The sequence below is a fragment of the Odocoileus virginianus genome, chromosome 23 (assembly GCF_023699985.2).
Source record: "Odocoileus virginianus isolate 20LAN1187 ecotype Illinois chromosome 23, Ovbor_1.2, whole genome shotgun sequence".
NCBI lineage: Eukaryota > Metazoa > Chordata > Mammalia > Artiodactyla > Cervidae > Odocoileus > Odocoileus virginianus.
The window spans coordinates 42,750,868-42,770,179 of NC_069696.1; the positions used below are offsets into that span (position 1 = coordinate 42,750,868).

General features: G+C 44.2%; 1 protein-coding gene across 4 annotated transcripts in view; it reads left to right on the plus strand.

Moving 5' to 3' along the window:
• Positions 1-19,312, plus strand: part of SYN3 (synapsin III) — a 472,322-nt gene that overhangs the window by 394,282 nt on the left and 58,728 nt on the right. For all 4 annotated transcript variants that reach the window (XR_011483033.1, XM_070453985.1, XM_070453984.1 and 1 more), the window contains exon 7: positions 7,463-7,525. Coding sequence is in view for 3 of the 4 variants with exons in the window: in XM_070453985.1 (XP_070310086.1) it covers positions 7,463-7,525 (63 nt within the window). In the remaining variant the exon portion in view is untranslated. The remainder of the gene's footprint in view (positions 1-7,462; positions 7,526-19,312) is intronic.

Genomic DNA, 19,312 nt, shown 5'->3' on the forward strand with positions numbered 1-19,312 from the left:
TCTAGTCTCATTTAAGAGTGTTGGAGAAGGGCACTCAGTTCAAATATTTAATTCCACTTAGCAATTATGTCCAAAATCACTTTATTGATGATAAACTCATATTAAGTATCATAAGATAAATCCTCCCTTCCTTTGAGTCTTCATTCATTAGAGCTCATGAAGAATCTAAACACACTTCATGGGAAGACCATAGCACTCTGTACTATTCAGCTCTTGAGGGATGCTAAGCCTTCCCTCCACCCACCCACAAAGCTACTCATCCTTCAGAATCCTTCTCTGAGTCTTCCTTTTCTATGGAAACTTGCTCATGACACCACCCACTCAGATTCACCCACTGTACTGCTGGTTCCGCTCTTTCATTGCATAGTTCATCTCTCTAGAAAACCCTGTCTCAATCTTCTGTGTGTCCTACACAACATAAAACAGGGAGCCAGCAACATTATAGTTCTTATTTCAATTTGTGTCCACTGAATTGATTTTTTTTTAATTTTTTTATTTTTTCATTTATTTTTATTAGTTGGAGGCTAATTACTTTACAGTATTATAGTGGTTTTTGCCATACATTGACATGAATTAGCCATGGATTTACATGTGTTCCCCATCCCAATCCCCCCTCCCACCTCCCTCCCCACCCCATCCCTCTGGGTCTTTTCAGTGCACCAGCCCTGAGCACTTGTCTCATGCATCCAGCCTGGGCTGGTGATCTGTTTCACCCTTGATAGTATACTTATTTCAATGCTGTTCTCTAAGAACATCCCACCCTCGCCTTCTCCCACAGAGTCCCAAAGTCTATTCTGTACATCTGTGTCTCTTTTTCTGTTTTGCATATAGGGTTATTGTTACCATCTTTTTAAATTCCATATATATGCATTAGTATACTGTATTGGTGTCTATCTTTCTGGTTTACTTCACTCTGTATAATGGGCTCCAGTTTCATCCATCTCATTAGAACTGATTCAAATGAATTCTTTTTAATGGCTGAGTAATATTCCATTGTGTATATGTACCATAGCTTCCTTATCCATTAGTCTGCTGATGGGCATCTAGGTTGCTTCCATGTCCTGCCTATTATAAACAGTGCTGTGATGAACATTGGGGTACACGTGTCTCTTTCAGATCTAGTTTCCTCAGTGTGTATGCCTAGGAGTGGGATTGCTGGGTCATATGGCAGTTCTATTTCCAGTTTTTTAAGGAATCTCCACACTGTTCCCCATAGTGGCTGTACTAGTTTGCATTCCCACCAACAGTGTAAGAGGGTTCCCTTTTCTCCACACCCTCTCCAGCATTTATTGCTTGTAGACTTTTGGATAGCAGCCATCCTGACTGGCATGTAATGGTACCTCATTGTGGTTTTGATTTGCATTTCTCTGATAATGAGTGATGTTGAGCATCTTTTCACGTGTTTGTTAGCCATCTGTATGTCTTCTTTGGAGAAATGTCTGTTTAGTTCTTTGGCCCATTTTTTGATTGGGTCATTTATTTTTCTGGAATTGAGCTGCAGGAGTTGCTTGTATATTTTTGAGATTAATCCTTTGTCTGTTGCTTCATTTGCTATTATTTTCTCCCATTCTGAGGGCTGTCTTTTCACCTTGCTTATAGTTTCCTTTGCTGTGCAAAAGCTTTTAAGTTTCATTAGGTCCCATTTGTTTATTTTTGCTTTTATTTCCAATATTCTGGGAGGTGGGTCATAGAGGATCCTGCTGTGATTTATGTTGGAGAGTGTTTTGCCTGTGTTCTCCTCTAGGAGTTTTATAGTTTCTGGTCTTACATTTAGATCTTTAATCCATTTTGAGTTTATTTTTGTGTATGATGTTAGAAGGTGTTCTAGTTTCATTCTTTTACAAGTGGTTGACCAGTTTTCCCAGCACCACTTGTTAAAGAGGTTGTCTTTTTTCCATTGTATATCCTTGCCTCCTTTGTCGAAGATAAGGTGTCCATAGGTTTGTTGATTTATCTCTGGGCTTTCTATTCTGTTCCATTGATCTATATTTCTGTCTTTGTGCCAGTACCATATTGTCTTGATGACTGTGGCTTTGTAGTAGAGCCTGAAGTCAGGCAGGTGGATTCCTCCAGTTCCATTCTTCTTCCTCAAGATTGCTTTGGCTATTCGAGGTTTCTTGTATTTCCATACAAATTGTGAAATTATTTGTTCTAGTTCTGTGGCAAATACCATTGGTAGCTTGATAGGGATTGCATTGAATCTATAGATTGCTTTGGGTGGTATAACCATTTTCACAATATTGATTCTTCCAATCCATGAACATGGTATATTTCTCCATCTATTTGTGTCCTCTTTGATTTCTTTCAACAGTGTTTTATAGTTTTCTATGTATAGATCTTTCATTTCTTTAGGTAGATATACTCCTAAGTATTTTATTCTTTTTGTTGCAATGGTGAATGTATTGTTTCTTTAATTTCTCTTTCTGTTTTCCCATTGTTAGCATATAGGAATGCAAGGGATTTCTGTGTGTTAATTTTATATCCTGCAACATTACTGTATTCATTGATTAGCTGTAGTTATTTTCTGGTAGAGTCTTTAGGGTTTTCTATGTAGAGGATCATGTCATCTGCAAACAGTGAGAGTTTTACTTCTTCTTTTCCTATCTGGATTCCTTTTATTTCTTTTTCTGCTCTGATTGCTGTGGCCAACACTTCCAAAACTATGTTGAATAGTAGTGGTGAGAGTGGACACCCTAGTCTTGTTCCTGACTTTAGGGGAAATGCTTTCGATTTTTCACCATTGAGGATAACATTTGCTGTGGGTTTGTGATATATAGCTTTTATTATGTTGAGGTATGTTCCTTCTATGCCTGCTTTCTGGAGAGTTTTTATCATAAATGGATGTTGAATTTTGTCAAAAGCTTTTTCTGTATCTATTGAGATAATCATATGGTTTTTATCTTTCAATTTGTTAATGTGGTGTATTATGTTGATTGATTTGCGGATATTAAAGAATACCTTGCATTCCTGGGATAAAGCCCACTTGGTCATGATATATGATCTTTTTAATATGTTGTTGGATTCTGTTTGCTAGAATTTTGTTAAGGATTTGATCTTATAGTATTTTTTTTATCCTTATGATTAGGGGAAAGCATTTATTGCACCTCAGAGATGCATATGGTCCCCAGGAAAGTGTGCCTTGGTAGAGAGAGGGATTGATTATGACTCAAAACACGTGAGCTTGACTAGTTCCATTACTATATGTTATGAAAACAATCACTTCACTCTTTGGACTTCAGTATCTAGGAGGACACATGTATTAGTTTCCTATTACTCCTCTAACAAATTTAGCAGCTTAAAAGAATACCTCTTTATTAGCTCACAGTTACGTACATCAGTTGGGACAAGGTTCTCTGCTTAGGGTCTCATCCAACTGAAATCAAGATGCTGGTATGCCACGTTCTCCAGAGCTCAAGGTTCTCCCCCAGGCTCATTCTTGTTACTCACATAATTCAGTTCTTTGCAGCTACAGGTCTGAGGTTCCCCAGTTCCCTGCTGGCTTTCAGCCAGGGGCTGCCTTCAGCTCCTGGCATAGGAATGATATATTAAGACTTTCTCATGCTTTGAATCTCTCTGCCGTCCTCTTCCGCCACCAGTCTGAGAAAGTTCTCTGCTTTTAAGAGCTCGTGTGAATTGATTAAGGTAATCTCCCTGTTTTAAGGTCATCTGTGCATATAACAGACCAATCATTGTATGACAATCTCATCACAGACTCCAGAGGTTAGAGTGGGACATCTTGGGGAGCATTCCTAGAAATTCTACCTGCCTTAACATGTTAATACATGTTTTAATCTTACAGATTAAAACTGCCAAATTTTAATCACCTCTGATGACTCCCTGTGGTTAGTCCCCTGACTTTCCTTCATTGGGCTTCATTTCACTCCCTCCCCTGTTCTTAACCAGATACTGCCAGGTTGGAGCCTCTACTCTCTTTCTTCCATCATCCAGTCTCCCCCTTTACCTCTCTCTTTGCCCCACAAAACCAGAGTCATCTCCTTCCTCCCTTCAACTCTACTTTACGCTTTGATTTTGAACCTCTATGTCGTGCCAGTATTACATTCTTTATGTCTTTTCTTCTTCCTCCAGCTAACCTGTGAGTTGGCATCATTGTCTCCATTTTGCAGAGTCAGTTCAGTCAGCTCAGTTCAGTCAGTTCAGTTCAGTCTCACGGTCATGTCCGACTCTTTGTGGCTCCATGGACTGCAGCACGCCAGGCCTCCCTGTCCATTGCCAACTCCCAGAGTTTACTCAAACTCATGTCCATTGAGTCAGTGATGCCATTCAACCATCTCATCTTCTGTTGTCCCCTTCTCCTCCTGCCTTCAATCTTTCCCAGCAACAGGGTCTTTTCAAATGAGTCAGTTCTTTGCATCAGGTGGCCAAAGTATTGGCGTTTCAGCTTCAGCATCAGTCCTTCCAATGAATATTCAGGACTGATTTCTTTTAGGATGGACTGGTTGGATCTCCTTGCAGTCCAAAGGACTCTCAAGAATCTTCTCCAACACCACAGTTTAAAAGCATCAATTCTTTGGTGCTCAGCTTTCCTTGTAGTCCAACTCTCACATCCATACATGATTACTAGAAAAACCATAGCTTTGACTAAATGGACCTTTGTTGGTAAAGTGATGTCTCTGCTTTTTAATATGCTGTCTAGGTTGGTCATAACTTTTCTTCCAAGGAGCAAGTGTCTTTTAATTTCATGGCTACAGTCACCATCTATAGTGAGTTTGGAGCCCAAAGAAATAAAGTCAGCCACTGTTTCCACTGCTTCCCCATCTATTTGCCATGAAGTGATGGGACCAGATGCCATGATCTTCGTTTTCTGAATGTTGAGTTTTAAGCCAGCTTTTTCACTCTCCTCTTTCACTTTCATCAAGAGGCTCTTTAGTTCTTCTTTGCTTTCTGCCATAAGGGTGGTGTCATCTGCATATCTGAGGTTACTGATATTTCTCCCAGCAATCTTGATTCCAGCTTGTGCTTTATTCATAATTTTGCAGATTAGAGCACATTATTGTGCCCATTTTGAATATTAGAGCACTAGGGTTCAGAGAAGTTAAATATCTAGTCTAAGATTAAACAGAAAGTAAGGTTAACTCTGACATCCAGTTCTTTCCAGTACCTGCCGGCATGCAGGGAAACAATCAGTTTGAGAGCAATGGAGAGGAAGAGAGAGCACAACGTTGCCCCTCCCCTCAAGCTCCACCCTAAAATAAGATGGAGATGAAGTACCAGTAGTGATCTGGGCAGTTCATGGACTGCAGAGGGTGTCTAGGGACTGTGAGTGGATGGCTGGGGGTGCCGATTTTCCTGGGAACAAGAGCCACTTGGTGAAAATGCACCCATTCATTTCACTGTATGCCCCTTCGGTTGGTAAAATTTCAGTCTTTCAGCCTCAAGTGTTGGGATCTCTTTTCCTGCCTATGAGAGCATAGGTGGGTACATCCACTTTGCAGAGCAATTTGGCTACATCTAGCAAAGCTGAGACAAGAACTGCCCCCCTCCCCCCCAGCAATTCCATGCCTGTGCCTGTATCCTGGCAGAGCTCCCTTATGAGTATTGTTTATGATTGGAAAAATAGAAGTCACCTAAGTGTTCATTAGCAGGAAATGGGCAAATGGTAATGTGCTCATCAAATGGAATACTTGGCAGCAGTTAAGCAGGAATCTGAGCTATATGTATCAACATACATGAATCTCGCTAACACAATGTACCCCAAAAATGTATAAGAGTAGATTCTTCTGATGCCACTTACATAAGGCTTTTAAATGTGTAATGTCTATTATTGGGAATCCTATGTAGTAGTTAAATATGAATAAACACAAGGAAATAATAAACACGTAATTTATATGATGGTTACATCTGAGATTGGAGGGAAGGAAATGTGATGAGAAAGAAGGACATCAGGGGCTTCAACTGTTTGGACAATGGTTTATTGCTAAAGCTAAGTGATGTTCACAATATTGTTTTTTACATCTTTTCTCTTGTGAAATATTCCATGATAATGCTTAATCTGACAAATATTACCACCAGGACCATGCTTACCACTTATAATATGAAGTGGAAAGAGCAAGAGGCAGAATTGGGTATGCTTTATACTCCCAACTTTGTAAGAACAGAACAAATCAAAAGAGAAAACTTAGATTAAAAAAAGAAAAAAAAAAGAAAAAAAGGAAACAGATAATACACCAAAACCATTAAACGTTCAAGGGTGATTTTTATTGTGTTCTTTATACATGATGACATATACTTTATTATAGTTTCCAAAATTTTATAGTGAGTACATATTGCTTTTGAAATCAAAAACAAATATTGCCTTTTCTAAAATCTGCATTTGTTAACTCTAGGCACTAGGATATTATACATTTTACCCTGATATCAGGGAACAAATTTCTTATTCAGCCTCTATTGCAGGAAGCCTTTGCCTAGGTCTTAGAGGAAACAAATCACATCGAGCTTGGAGTCTAACAGACCCAAGTTCGTGTCCCAGCTCCACCCCTTCCCAGCAGCTGCCTGAGTCTCGACTTTTTGTGAAGTGTTACAAGAATACCTTTCCTGCTTGCCTCATGAGACCTTGGTGGGGAAAAATGAGATGAGGTCCAGCCCGTGGCTTTGGGACCCACAACAGACCCCCTGTGACAACTACAGTTGCTCCTATGTGTCAGACCAGGTGCTGGGCACCAGGAGGGAAGACCTGGTTCCTCCTCTCAGAGCACCTAGGGTGTCAGGGGACAGTCCAGGATGGAGGGACAGGCACCAGAACAGAAACCTGTATGGCACAGAGGGTGGGACATGATCACCTCTTCTGGAGCTGACCAAGTCATGGAATTACTAAATAACGAGGAGGGATAACCTCTGACCTTAAGCAACTCCAAGTATACTTCTAGACGCCAAACAAGCCTATTTCAAACAACATACAAACAGCATAAGGAGGAAATGCGTAGCCTAGGTTCAGTCCTGGTCCCCTCACTTCCTAGCTGAGTAAGCATGGCCAAGATGAGTATCTGACCATTTGAGCCCCTCTCTTCTTCTGTATCACAAAGGGAGGCGTGCATGCCTTACAAGTCTTACCCAGACACAGTCTTACCCAGGCACAGATTCCATGTCAGCCCCTTTCCTGGGTCAGGCCATGTTCTGTTTGCTGGGGATGTGACAGGGAACTAACCAGGCCAGGCTGCTCCCCCTTCACTCTTTAAAGGTGAGAGTCCAGGACAGTCACTCAACACAGTGCCCATGCAGTGCAGCCCATAAATGCTTGTTCCCACCTTGGTGTGACCACTATCATTTTTCTTCATTGGAAGATAACTGCTTTACAATGTTGTATTGGTTTCTGTCGTACAACATCATGAATCAGTCAGAACTGTATATGTGCATATATATGGGCTTCCCAGGTGGTACTAGTGACCAGAGTGTTGGCAGTGATGCTCTGGGATGCTAATGAGTGGCTTTCTCTTGTCTCTTTCAGCTCACAGCCCCTCACTTCCCCGTGGTGGTTAAGCTGGGACATGCCCACGCCGGAATGGGAAAGGTATGAGAAGAAACTCTTCCTTATGTTAATACTCAAAGCGGCTCCCCCGAACCACCTGCTCCCCTCTCTCTGTATCCCCCGACACTCCCATCTTAGCCCATCCTCCCAGAACAGAGTGTTAGAGGAACCCCACATTCACTCCCTCCCCCCCAATAACGCACCTTCCTCCAAGCTCTCATGGGTCACCTCTCCAGCTCGGGCCATACTTGCCAAACCCTCCCTGACTAATCAGTTCCCGTGATTGTAGATTCAGAGAAATGGATGTACAGCACTTTGTAGATGGTTCTTATCATCTCCACAGCTGTGTGTAAGCACATATCTTTCTTATCTCTATCACCTGCAGAGTTAGCACCTAGAAGGTGGTGAATGCATATGGCTCCATGGAGGAAGCCCCTGGAGTCAGTCAGTTTCCACAAAAGTCAAAAACATATCTTACACAGTCAGAGCTGACACTGTTACAGAACCAAACCTGGGTCCACTCGCCCGCACGCTATAAAGCCAGTCTACTGACCCCAGGTTGTGGTGAAAGAGAGTGCAGCATTTATTGTCAAGGAGGACTGGGGGCTCCTGCTTTAAAACCTCCAACTTCCCAAAGGGTTTCAGCTGAGCATTCTTAAAGGCCAGGTAAGGGAGGGGGTCTCAGGGTATGTGATCAGTTTGTACAATTCTCTGATTGGTTGATGATGAGATCATAGAGTGGTTAATATGATCAATCCTTAGGCGCCAGTAGGTCTGGAAACTCATGATCATCAAGTAATTTTAATTTCTTCCATTCGGTGATGGTTTTAGCATCTGCAAAAACAACTCAGGAAGTGTGCGTCGGATACTATTATCTAAATACTTCAGAGAGGAGCTACAGCAGAAGATATGGGGGAGGGGTCTGTCCCAGGAAGGCCCAAGAGATTCCTGCTCTGTTATAACATATTGTAACAAACTGTACTGTCAGATTTTTGCAGTTGCAAGTATAGAAACACAACTCAAGTTAGAGTGCAAAAGACAATTCATTGGTTCAAGCATCAGAAAGTCTCAGATAATTCTTGATAGATTCAGGCAGAGCTGGATCCAGGAGCTCAAATGATATTGGAGCTCTTGGCCCTGTTTATCTCTACCTGGTGTTTTCTTCAGATGATTGAGTTAGACAGCTGTGGGTGGCCCACTCTGGTCCCTAAGCTCACTATCACAGAGAAAGAAAGACCCTGTCTCTTTCTGGTGCCTCTCTATAAATCTCATGAAGAGATATTGATCAGTGCCTGCACTTCTAGAGATTTACTCCTAAATAAGGGGGATGGGGATGGGGAAGTTGGGGGCAGGGCCACAACAGGCTACCTCTCAAGCTTCTGGCCCAAACAGGACCATGTGAGAACAGGTAGATTTCAGTGCCTGCCATCCCCACTGGAGGAACCTGAGCCCACACAGGAGGCTCAGCACAGCTGTGAGCCAGCAGGGGCCGGTAGAAGCCTTGCTTTGTGCAGGTACAGTCCAACCACGAATAACCCTGCACCCTGCACTTGTGTTCTTCCCACTCCTCCCATGCCATATGCCTTCTGTGGAACCTCTTCCCACCTAAACTCCATCCCCTTCAAGCAGCGAAGGATGGAAGGGGTCAGACAGGTCAGGGCGTGACCTCGGCTCTGACTTTTATGTTAACTGGAGCAAGTTGCCATCTGACTTCTTTTGGCCTCCTCATCTGGCAAATGATGATACTTCTTATAAACATCTTTAAAATGAATCCTTATCAGTTATGTCACAGTAAAACTGGAAGAAAAAAGTTTAAAAAGTTTTTAAAGTCCTCCCTCCCTCCTTCTTCTCCCTAAAAAGTACACATTGTGAGGGCAGAGCTCTTACCTGTTTGCTCCCTAGGTACCCACTGCTCAGAATGGCCCCGGGTGCACCCAAGCCCCTCAGTTTGCTGGTTGGTTGACTGACTCCCTTTTCACCCTAAGTCGGTTTCCCACTGCCTGCTCTCCCTACCTCTCCTCCATCCCGTCATCTGACTACAGCTCCCTGCCCTCCTAAGGCTGCCCTCCCCGTGGTCCTCAACGACCCTCTGCTGCTAATTCAGCGGTCATATCTCCGTCCATATCTGAACTGACCTCTCTACATCATTTGAAGCTGCTGGTCCTCCTTTCTGCCCGGAGATTCATGCCCCTCTCCTGGATCTCTGGCTCTCTCTCGGATCGCTCCTTCACCGTCTCCTTCCAGAGCTCTCCTTCCTGCTCCCTCTTTAGCCTCGTCTGTTCCATCAGCACACACTATCTGAGCCCTCGGCTACTATCTACTGCAGCTCCCATCTCCACGCCAGCAGCCCTCCGGTCGCACGTGCTGCGCCGCGCGTCGGGCTCTTCTGCCCAGCTACCTCCTCTGCGTCTCCACTGGTCCCCCCAGGAAACCTCAGTCTCTCCAAGTCCCAGACCACACCCATTTTCTTTTCCGAGAGCCCACTCTCCCTTCTCGTCCTCATCCGCCTCCTCTTCCCGGGACCCTCTTTACAACAGGAGTCACCGGTCCCTCCGTTGTCTTCAAACAGAAGTCCGGGAATCATCTCCCCTCCTCCGTGCCCACGTGGCCGTCATGTCCTGTCACTTGCCCTTTATTAATGTTTCTCAAAAATGTCCTTTTCTTCTTGCCCATTGCCACCATCTTGGACAGCTTTGGTAAAGCTAGAAGGTTCCCAAGAATTAAATTCCGTTTCTAAAGCTTAAAATAATCCCAGACAGGAAATAAAAAGAAGGAAATACTTAAAGAGACTGACGCAATGTCGGAGGAGGGGATGCCTCCCAGAGATGCAGGCCCAAGAGGAACTCCCAGAACATGGAAAGGAGGACTCATCTCCAAGCATGAGAAGTGTCACTGGCTGGAATAAACTGAGGTTTGCAAAAAATGCTGAGATCAAGGGAAAAGGGCTTTTCTCCTTCTGTTTGGAATGAGAAAAGTATCAGGAACGGTCTGGACATGCCAACTGAGCAGATGATGTCATATTCATGGCTAAAGAGGAGAAAAACAGGACGGTACCTTCTACAGGACTTTTACCTTCTCTCCAGAAGAAAGATTGTCTGCCTGGAGAGAAGCAAGGAGAACATTTCCAGGAAGAAATTGGTGAAGAGGCTGTGAATTAACTCAGTCTTTCTGGAAATTCACCCAGGATCCCATGATTGAAATTCCTGACCCTCCTCAAGTCTGTTTTTCTCCTTCGTTTGTATTGATCGGTGCCTACTCTCTGCTGACAATAAGAGGATGAATAGGACTCAGTCCTTGCTCTCAGAAAATGAGGCAATTGCGGAGATAAGTAAGGATAACACATGCCGAGGGTCTGCTGGAAGGCTGTGCAGGGAGTACAGAGATGACTGAAGGAAGGAGCTTAATTCCACCTGCAGGGTGGAAGGATGAAAAGAGGTTCCACATCAAGGAAACCACAGGGTGTGGTGTGCCTGGAGATCTAAGGAATTCTAACAAACAAGAGAGACTCCAAGTCAAGAGATGGACCCTCTTATACTAAAACAAAGAATAGTGGATGCCACAGGGCCGAGATATCAAAATAGAGTGAAGTGCTGTGCAGCTTGGGGAGCACTTAGATAGTTAGGAGGCAATCAGGTGGCGCAACAGGAGTTCTCAAGAAACCAGAAAGGCCAGACCAATGGTTCTTAAGAGGGTGAGGGAGGGTAGTCTTCCCCGGGGGAGCATTGGTTATGTCTGGAGGCAGTTTTGATTGTCACAACTGGGGATGAGGGGGGTGCTAGTGACACCTGGCATCTACGCTGCAGAAACCAAACATGCTGCTGAACACCCTGAAATGCCTAAGACTGCACCACCACCACCCCCACCACAACAGAGAATTATCCAGTCCAAGATGTCAATAGCATCAAAGTTGAGAAACCCGGGACGAAACTAATTTCGTTTCCTTTGTTGAAAGTTTTACCAGATTAGAAATCAAAGGAAATAGTGGTTATTATGGACTTCCCCGGTGGCTCAGACGGTAAAGAATCTGCCTGTAATGCGGGAGACCTGGGTTCAACCCCTGGGTTGGGAAGATCGCTGGAGGAGGGCATGGCAACCCACTCCAGTATTCTTGCCTGGAGAAGCCCCATGGACAGAGGAGCCTGGCGGGCTGCAGCCCACGGGGTCTCCAAGAGTCGGACACGACTGAGGGACTAAGCATGCACAGTGGTTACTGTAGAGTTCACCAGTCTGCTTCGAAGGATTGTGATTCATCAGTATGCTAAAGGCTATTTTTGTCAATTATGAAAATTCCATGTAAAGTAGATTTCTAGTGCAAAACTTCTCAGATTCATTCAGTTTGCTCATATACCTCCTGGGGGTAGAAGAACATAAAAACTTGTGCAGAATTTTCCAGATTTACAGGACCCAAGAAACATTTGACCAGTTTTTGAGATGCATGTCCTTTCATTAACTTGTAAAAACTCTTTACACATTATCAGCATTCATCCTGTGTCATACTTTGCAAAGATTTTTCTCCATTTGACAGCTACATGTCCATTTTATTTTTCAGCTTTTAATCATTTTAAAGTGTTTTTTTTTAAATTGTAGTCATGTGTTTCCATCTTTGGGAGTCAGTTTCTTATAGTGACTGAAGTGGTGATTTGAATCTACTTTTTAGTTATCAGACCTTAGGTTAAGTTACTACCCTAGTATTATCTTATGTAAAAAGAGGATAATAATAGTATCAACCTAATAAACTGGTTGTGAGGATTAAGAGACACTATGTATGTCAAACATATAGCTCAGTGCTTGGAACGCAGTAGATACTCGAGAAGTATTAGCCGTCATTATTACTAAGAGTATTTGGTTCTGCTTTCAGAACCCAAAATCCAGCTGAAGTCAATAAGGGAGTTATGACTAAACAGCATCCTCTGTCAGAAACCGTTTCATCTGGCTACAAGTTCAATATGAATCAGATTGTTCAGGAGTTCCCAAAAGCTCTAATCCATAAACACCAATAAACAGGTGAAAATGGGCTCAACTGTGTTCATCACTAGGGAAATGCAAATGAAAACCACAATGAGACGCCACTATAAAACCACTAGACTAGCTCAAGTTAAAAAGATAAGTAATTCTAAGTGCTGGCAACAGCGTGGAACATTTGGAACATACCCACAGAGCTAGTGAAATTGTCAGTTTGTTTGATTTGATTTGATTTTCAGTAGAGGTTAATTACTTTACAATATTGTGATGGTTTCTGCCATACATCAACATGAATCAGCCACAGGTATATGTATATGTCCTCTCCCTCTCAGGCCTCCCTCCCACACCCCTCCTCACCCCACCCCACCCCTCTAGGTTGTCACAGAGCACTGGCTCTGGACTCCCTGCATCATACAGCAAATTCCCACTGGCTGTCTATTGAAAGTGTCAGTTGATACAACTACTTTGGAATAGGTGTTCCTATTATCTACTAAGCTGAAATTATAAAGAGTTTCTTTTTTTTAGGTAAAGTGAATTCACTCAGTCGTGTCCAACTCTTTGCTACCCCGTGGACTATAGCCCACCAGGCTCCTTGGTCCATGGGATTCTCCAGGCAAGAATACTGGAGTGGGTTGCCATTTCCTTCTCCAGGGGATTTTCCCAACCCAGGGATCGAACCCAGGTCTCCCACCTTGCAGACAGATGCTTTAACCTCTGAGCCACCAGGGAAGCCCATTTTTTAGGTATATCCAACCTAAATGCATGTGTGTGAGTGCTCCAGTGTTTATAGTAGCTTGTTCATAGTTACCAAAATCTGGACACAGTCCATGTGTCCATTAGGAATAAAATATTAGTAGATAAACAAATTGCAGTAAATTCAGGCAAATGGGAATTTTACAGAAATGAAAATGAATAAATTACAACTAATATACAACAACATGCCTGAATCTCACAAACATGCCAATGAATGAATGGTCAGATTCAGAAGGATGCCTATGTATATGATTCCATGTATATAAAATTCAAAGCCAGGGAAACTAATCTATAGTGCTGTGTGGCATACATATAAGATGATAAAACTTTTAAGAAAAACAAGATTACTACCTTAAGAGAATGAAGTAAAGTAAAGTGAAAGTCACTCAGTCATGTCCAACTCTTGTGACCCCATGTAGCCTGCCAGGCTCCTCTGTTCATGGGATTCTCCAGGCAAAAATATTGGAGTGGGTTGCCATTTCCTTCTCCAGGGGATCTTCCCAACCCAGGAATAGAATCCGAGTCTCCTGCATTGCAGGCAGATTCTTTATCAACTGAGATATGAGGGAAGCCCATTAAATAATAGAAGTTACCTTTGTGGAGGAGGGAGGCATGGGGGTATAGCAGGAGTGGTTCAAGCCTAGTTCTTGACTTGGGTGGTGCTTATGTGGATGTTTGCTCTGTGATTGTTAGCTCACTGAACTGTCATCTTATACCAGGCAAGTCTCTCTGTGTGTGTTGTATTTAAAAATAAAATAAGGTGTTTTTTTAACTTTATTAGGGCATATTAATGAAGATCCAATTTCCTAAATAAAGTGAGAATCCTGCACTGCACGGTCCCTCCATGGCTAGAACATTGTATTACGTTCTGGACTATCAACAGGCTCTGGATGTTTGAGAGAATCACTGATAAATGAATGTGTTCAGGAGAAAATGAGTTGAGCAGCGGAGGGCAGAGCCTTCCTGCCTGGGAGGGCCAGAGACAGTGTGGCTGGCATCCTCAGAAACATGGAGAATTGTCCTGGGAAGGTAGGCTGGATGTTTCTATGTATTAGTAACATGTAGGAGCCAAAAATGGGACTGAAGTCCGGGGGAAATGCATGTCAGTGGTGTTGAAAGAGCAACTTTCTAACAATCAGAGGTGAACATTAATGAAATGAACAGCTGCTTTGTGTTGGAAGTTCTCATAATGCAGAATTGGAGCAAAAATAAATATGTACTAGAGAGTTTCAAGAGAATTTAAGCATTATTTGAGATTTTTAGCCTGAGATGCTTGAACTTGGTGACATTGAGACACCTCTGTTTATGTTTTTATGTGGATATGTGTTTTTTGTTTGTTTGTTTGTTTTTGCGATGGAAGGGGTCCATAGCTTCTTTCACCTCTTCACAGGGGCCATGATCCTTCCAAAGTTTAACACACCTTGAAGATTGACTGCTACAGTATCTTCCAGTGATAAGAATCTGTGGTTTTGATCAATACTATGAGCAGCCTATTGAAAGGGATGGTGTATCTGTTATCATCATAGAAGTTGAGTTCTTGGCGAACTGCCTATGGGGGTAGCATTTGTAGAAAGCAGGGATACTGATTTTAATCTGGATTTATCATTTACTAGTTGTGTGTCATTGACCAAGTTGCATAATCTCTCTGTGCCTCGATTTCCTCGTGTCTAATATGGGGACAATAATCTCCCTCCCGGAGTTGTAATGATGATAGAATCAATCAGCCCAGGCTTGGGAAGGTGCTGGGTCAACACTCAGTGAATGGGAGCTTTAAAAGTGAAAGTGAAGTCTCTCAGTCATGTCCAACTCTTTGTGACCCCATGGACTGTAGCCCACCACTCCTCCGTCCATGAGACTCTCAAGGCAAAACCCACTGCTAATATAAACTGTTAATCTGATGACTTAACTGCTTATCTCAACTAAGATGAGATAGGCAGCTGCTCATGATAGACCAAAAGGGGAGAAAAATTAAATTCTGGGTAAATTCTTAAAGTAAGCAAAATTGGCTTCTAGCATCCCCAAGAGAGGGCAAGATAACAAACCCCAGCCTTGGAGTCTCCTTCTCCTTATTTTGTAAATTCAGACTTTCAGGGCTTGAGTCCCAGCACCTCACTTAGAAGATAAGAACCCGGGGCCCCAGAGAGGAGAAGGGTCTTGCCCAAGGCCATCCAGTGAGGCAGCACCCCACCCCCAGGATCAGAACAGGAAGGGAGAGAAAGTCTTCTGAGATGATTCCACCCCATTCCATACTTGAGAGATTAAGAACAGTAGTAATAATAATAGCCAGAGTGATAGTAAAAGCTAATTCTCTATGGAGTTTACTCTGTGGAGGCATTGTTCTAAGTGCTTTATCAATTACTCATTGACTACTATCCTCATAATCACCCTATGAGGAAGAGATTAATCCTGTGGGTACCCCTACTTGACAGATGAGGAAACTGAGACACTGGGAGTAGGTGGCAGAGTTGGGGTTCAACCCCGGGCAGCCTGGTTCTGGCTTCTAAGTTCTGAGAGATAAAGGGCGTTGCCATGGTCACAGTTTAGTAAGGCCAGACCCGGGCATCCTAACACTCCCCGGTGCCCAGGGTGTGTTGTTCTACTAAGAGCAGCCTGGAGTGCTGAGTGCAGGGCTGAGGTGACCCAGCAGATGGCCTGTGTATTCTGGGGGGTCAGACTGACAGCTCCCAATGCGCTGTCCCCAGCAGCATCTTGCACACCCCGGCTTCTTGCACACCGCTGCATCTTGCACACCCCCACGTCTTGCACATCCCGGCTCCACCAGGGCTGCTGCTGTCCTCAGCTCCCGGTGACCTGGACTCCATCTCTTCTCTCGGGCTGATTCTCTCAGTGAGATTTCCCAGCACTATCTGCTTTTGTAAGTGGGAGTAGGTAGTCAGCTGACACAGTAATGGAGAGAAAGGACTAGAAAATGAGCAAATGCGGAAACGGAACCCAGGGGAACACTTAAGACATAGAGTGCTCCCCCAGCACCTGGGCGACGACCAGGGAGGAAAGTCGCTCTGTGTTTCATGCTCAGCAGAAACCAAGTCAGGTGAGAGCAGGAGAGAGGCTCCACCCTGCAGGGTGTTCAGGGAAGGAGTGTTCAAGGCCCTGCCAAGCTGTGAGGGGAAGAAGGGACAGGGACCCATGCTCGGTACCCCCGCCCACCCTCCCTCTCAGCTCCACCATCCACCAAATCCCGCCCACCCCGGATGACCACTGCCTGCTTTACTCTCTGCTTCTCTCCAACAAAATGGGCTCTGAAGGCAGTTCCATCCATTCTTTACCCCGAGTGAAAATTGTAAACACCGTACTCTGCTTCTCAGAGCCTCTGGCATGAGGTTACTCTCTGTATAAGCACGATAAACACTGCGGGTTCTCATTATTCATAGATTCTGCATTTATGAGTTTACCCACTCACTAAAAATGTATTCATCACCCTAGAATCAATTCTCGCAGCCTGTTCAGTGGTCATTCACAGACACGTGCAGAGCGGTGAATAATTCGCATGTTCCTTCCCAACTGAGGTCAGCTCTGCCTTCTTGTTTCAGCCTGTAAACAAGCACCCTCTTCTTGCTGTCTTTCGTGTCACACTTTTGCATTTTTGTACTTTTTGTTGGTGATTTCATTGTTTAAAGTGGCTCCCCAGCATAGGGCTGGAGTGCTGTGTTCCTAATCCCAAGCAGGCTGTGATGTTTCTTATAGAAAAAAAAAAAAAAGCATGGGTTAGATACACTTTGTTCAGATATGAGTCATGGTGCTTGCCATTGCCGTTGGCTGTAAATTCACTGTTAATGAATCAACCATGTATATTAAATAAGTTGTCTTTAAAAGGAAGCACACATAACAAGGTTATATATTGGTGAGTTGATGAAGATGTAGCCATAAGCTTGCAGGAACCGAATCCTATATTCCTCTAGGAGCAGTAGTTCAGGATTCACTAATTCAGTGCTTGTTGCAATGTTACAGAGTGTAACTACTGTGAATAATGAGAATGGACTCGTGTGTGTGTGTATGCATATGTGTATATACCACACACACAAACACACATTCTGTAAAGAGTTCTAAGGGTCTCTTTCCTCCTTTGGATGCCAAAAGGCCACCATTCTAAGGATAAACAGAAGCAAACTGAAACAGTCATTTCAGTCTGACACTTGCCAAGTTGAAGGTGACATCACCTGGATCATCAAATTGTTTTCCTTACAAGAGTTTAACGCTGAGATGTCTACTGCTGAAACTCACTGCTCTAATCCCCACATCTTTGCACCATCCTTGGTTGGCCTGGGCTCAGGAAACCTGGGTCCTCCTGCCAGCCTCATATTCCCTGGGGCCCACAGCATCCACTTGGGCAAGTCATTTAAACACATAAGTGCAGGGTGTCAAATATGTTAAATATACATGGTGTTCCTCTCCAAGCACTTGGAAGAGCTAGTGAATAGAAGTGCATTAAAAAGTATGAAACGGCTCATGACTGTGAGATGGGGAGGTAAGCAAAGGAGGATGTGGACTTTTGACTTAGACCTCATTGGATTCTGATCTGGACTCTGCCATCTGCTACCATTGTGACCTGGAACAAACCCTTGCCTTCTCTGGGGTAATTCAGAGCAGATGAGACGGGATGAGCAAAGGCACAGCAGCTGCTGCCGTGGCATCAGTGCCTTCAGCATCTCCTCTCAGCCTCAGAGATGCTCTGAGAGCTCTTCCTGATCACAGCTGGGCAGAGGTTCCAAGAGTTTCTTTGCTTAAAGTCACAGGTAAGTGACAGAAGCAAAATTTGAGCTGAGGTTGTCAGGTCCTTCAGCCTGCATCTTCCTGCTGCCTGGGACCCTCAGGAACGCCCTGGTGGAATCATCACTGCTTGTTTTAGGGCCACCAGCCAAGTTAATAGGAGAGTTGATTTACAAAGAATTTCACAGGGTTCCACCCAAGAAACATGTGAGGCCAGCACTGACCTTTGCCTATGCACCACTCTTGTCTGCTGAACTGACCTCATTCCAGGCCTGAAGCCAAGAATAAGCACACTCATGCAAGAGAATGAGGAAAAGAGAAAGAAGACTACCAGCCCCTGGCACTGTGCTTTACCGTCAGGGTACACCCCAGTCACCTAAAAGGCCCCATTTTGTCAAGAGGGGCAGAGACACAGAAGCAGTCTCATCTGGAAAGAATAAGGTACCTGCTTAGTGAGCACTGACCACAACACTCCTCCATGGAAAACAGAGTATTTTTGAGCTGACAAACACTGAAAAACAGTAGGATTTCCTTTTTCTTTTTTCTGCTTTCTTGGCAGTGCCTGTTGACCCATCCTGGCTTTGAGTGCAAGGTCAAAGAAGTCATGCCTTAAGAGGCTCCCAGGAGGAGGAGGCACATGCTGCCTGTTGGAGTGGGACCCTGTAATTTCCCACAATCTGATGCCCGGCTCCATACTTCTATCCCAGCTCAACAGTCAATTTGCAAAGTACTTCCACACTGGGAGCCTGCTTAGGCTCAAGCCATCTTTTGATGAGGGTATTGTTATCATGATACCCGTTTAACAGATGAGACCAGCAGAGATCAAGGAGGCAAAATGATTGGGCATATGGTCGCACACTGCATTCTGTGAAGGCTTGTTCATTCTTTCCTCTGGTCCCGGCACCCATGCCAGAGGAGGGAAGCCTCCAGAGAGCTCGCCAGCCCATCCAGAACACAGCCTGTGTGTCCACTGAGGTCTTCCTCAGCCAAAATGTGCAGGTGCAGCCCATTGTTGCTGTCAGTGGGCGAGAAAAATGATGGCCTGAAACAAGCAGGTGCCTCATGCTCACTGCGGCCGTGGCCCAGGGCAGCCTCATACCATGCTTCCTGCAACTGAGAACAGCCACTCCTGTGGCTTCTTGGAAATAAGTCCACTTAGAGGCAGCTGGTACTGTGGGAGCAGCAAGGTTGTTTGTGGGAGGAAGCCAGAGAAGGATGTAAACAGTGGGCTTATTGTGTTTTGGAGTATGCGTGGCGGGGAGGGGGGTGGTTCTAGGTGAGCAGACATCTTATGCACAGTTATCAGCACCCTCTACTAAAGCCTCTGGACATATGAACTGTTGGCAGAATCTGTACTCTTCCCTCGACTCCTCACTCCCAGCCCCA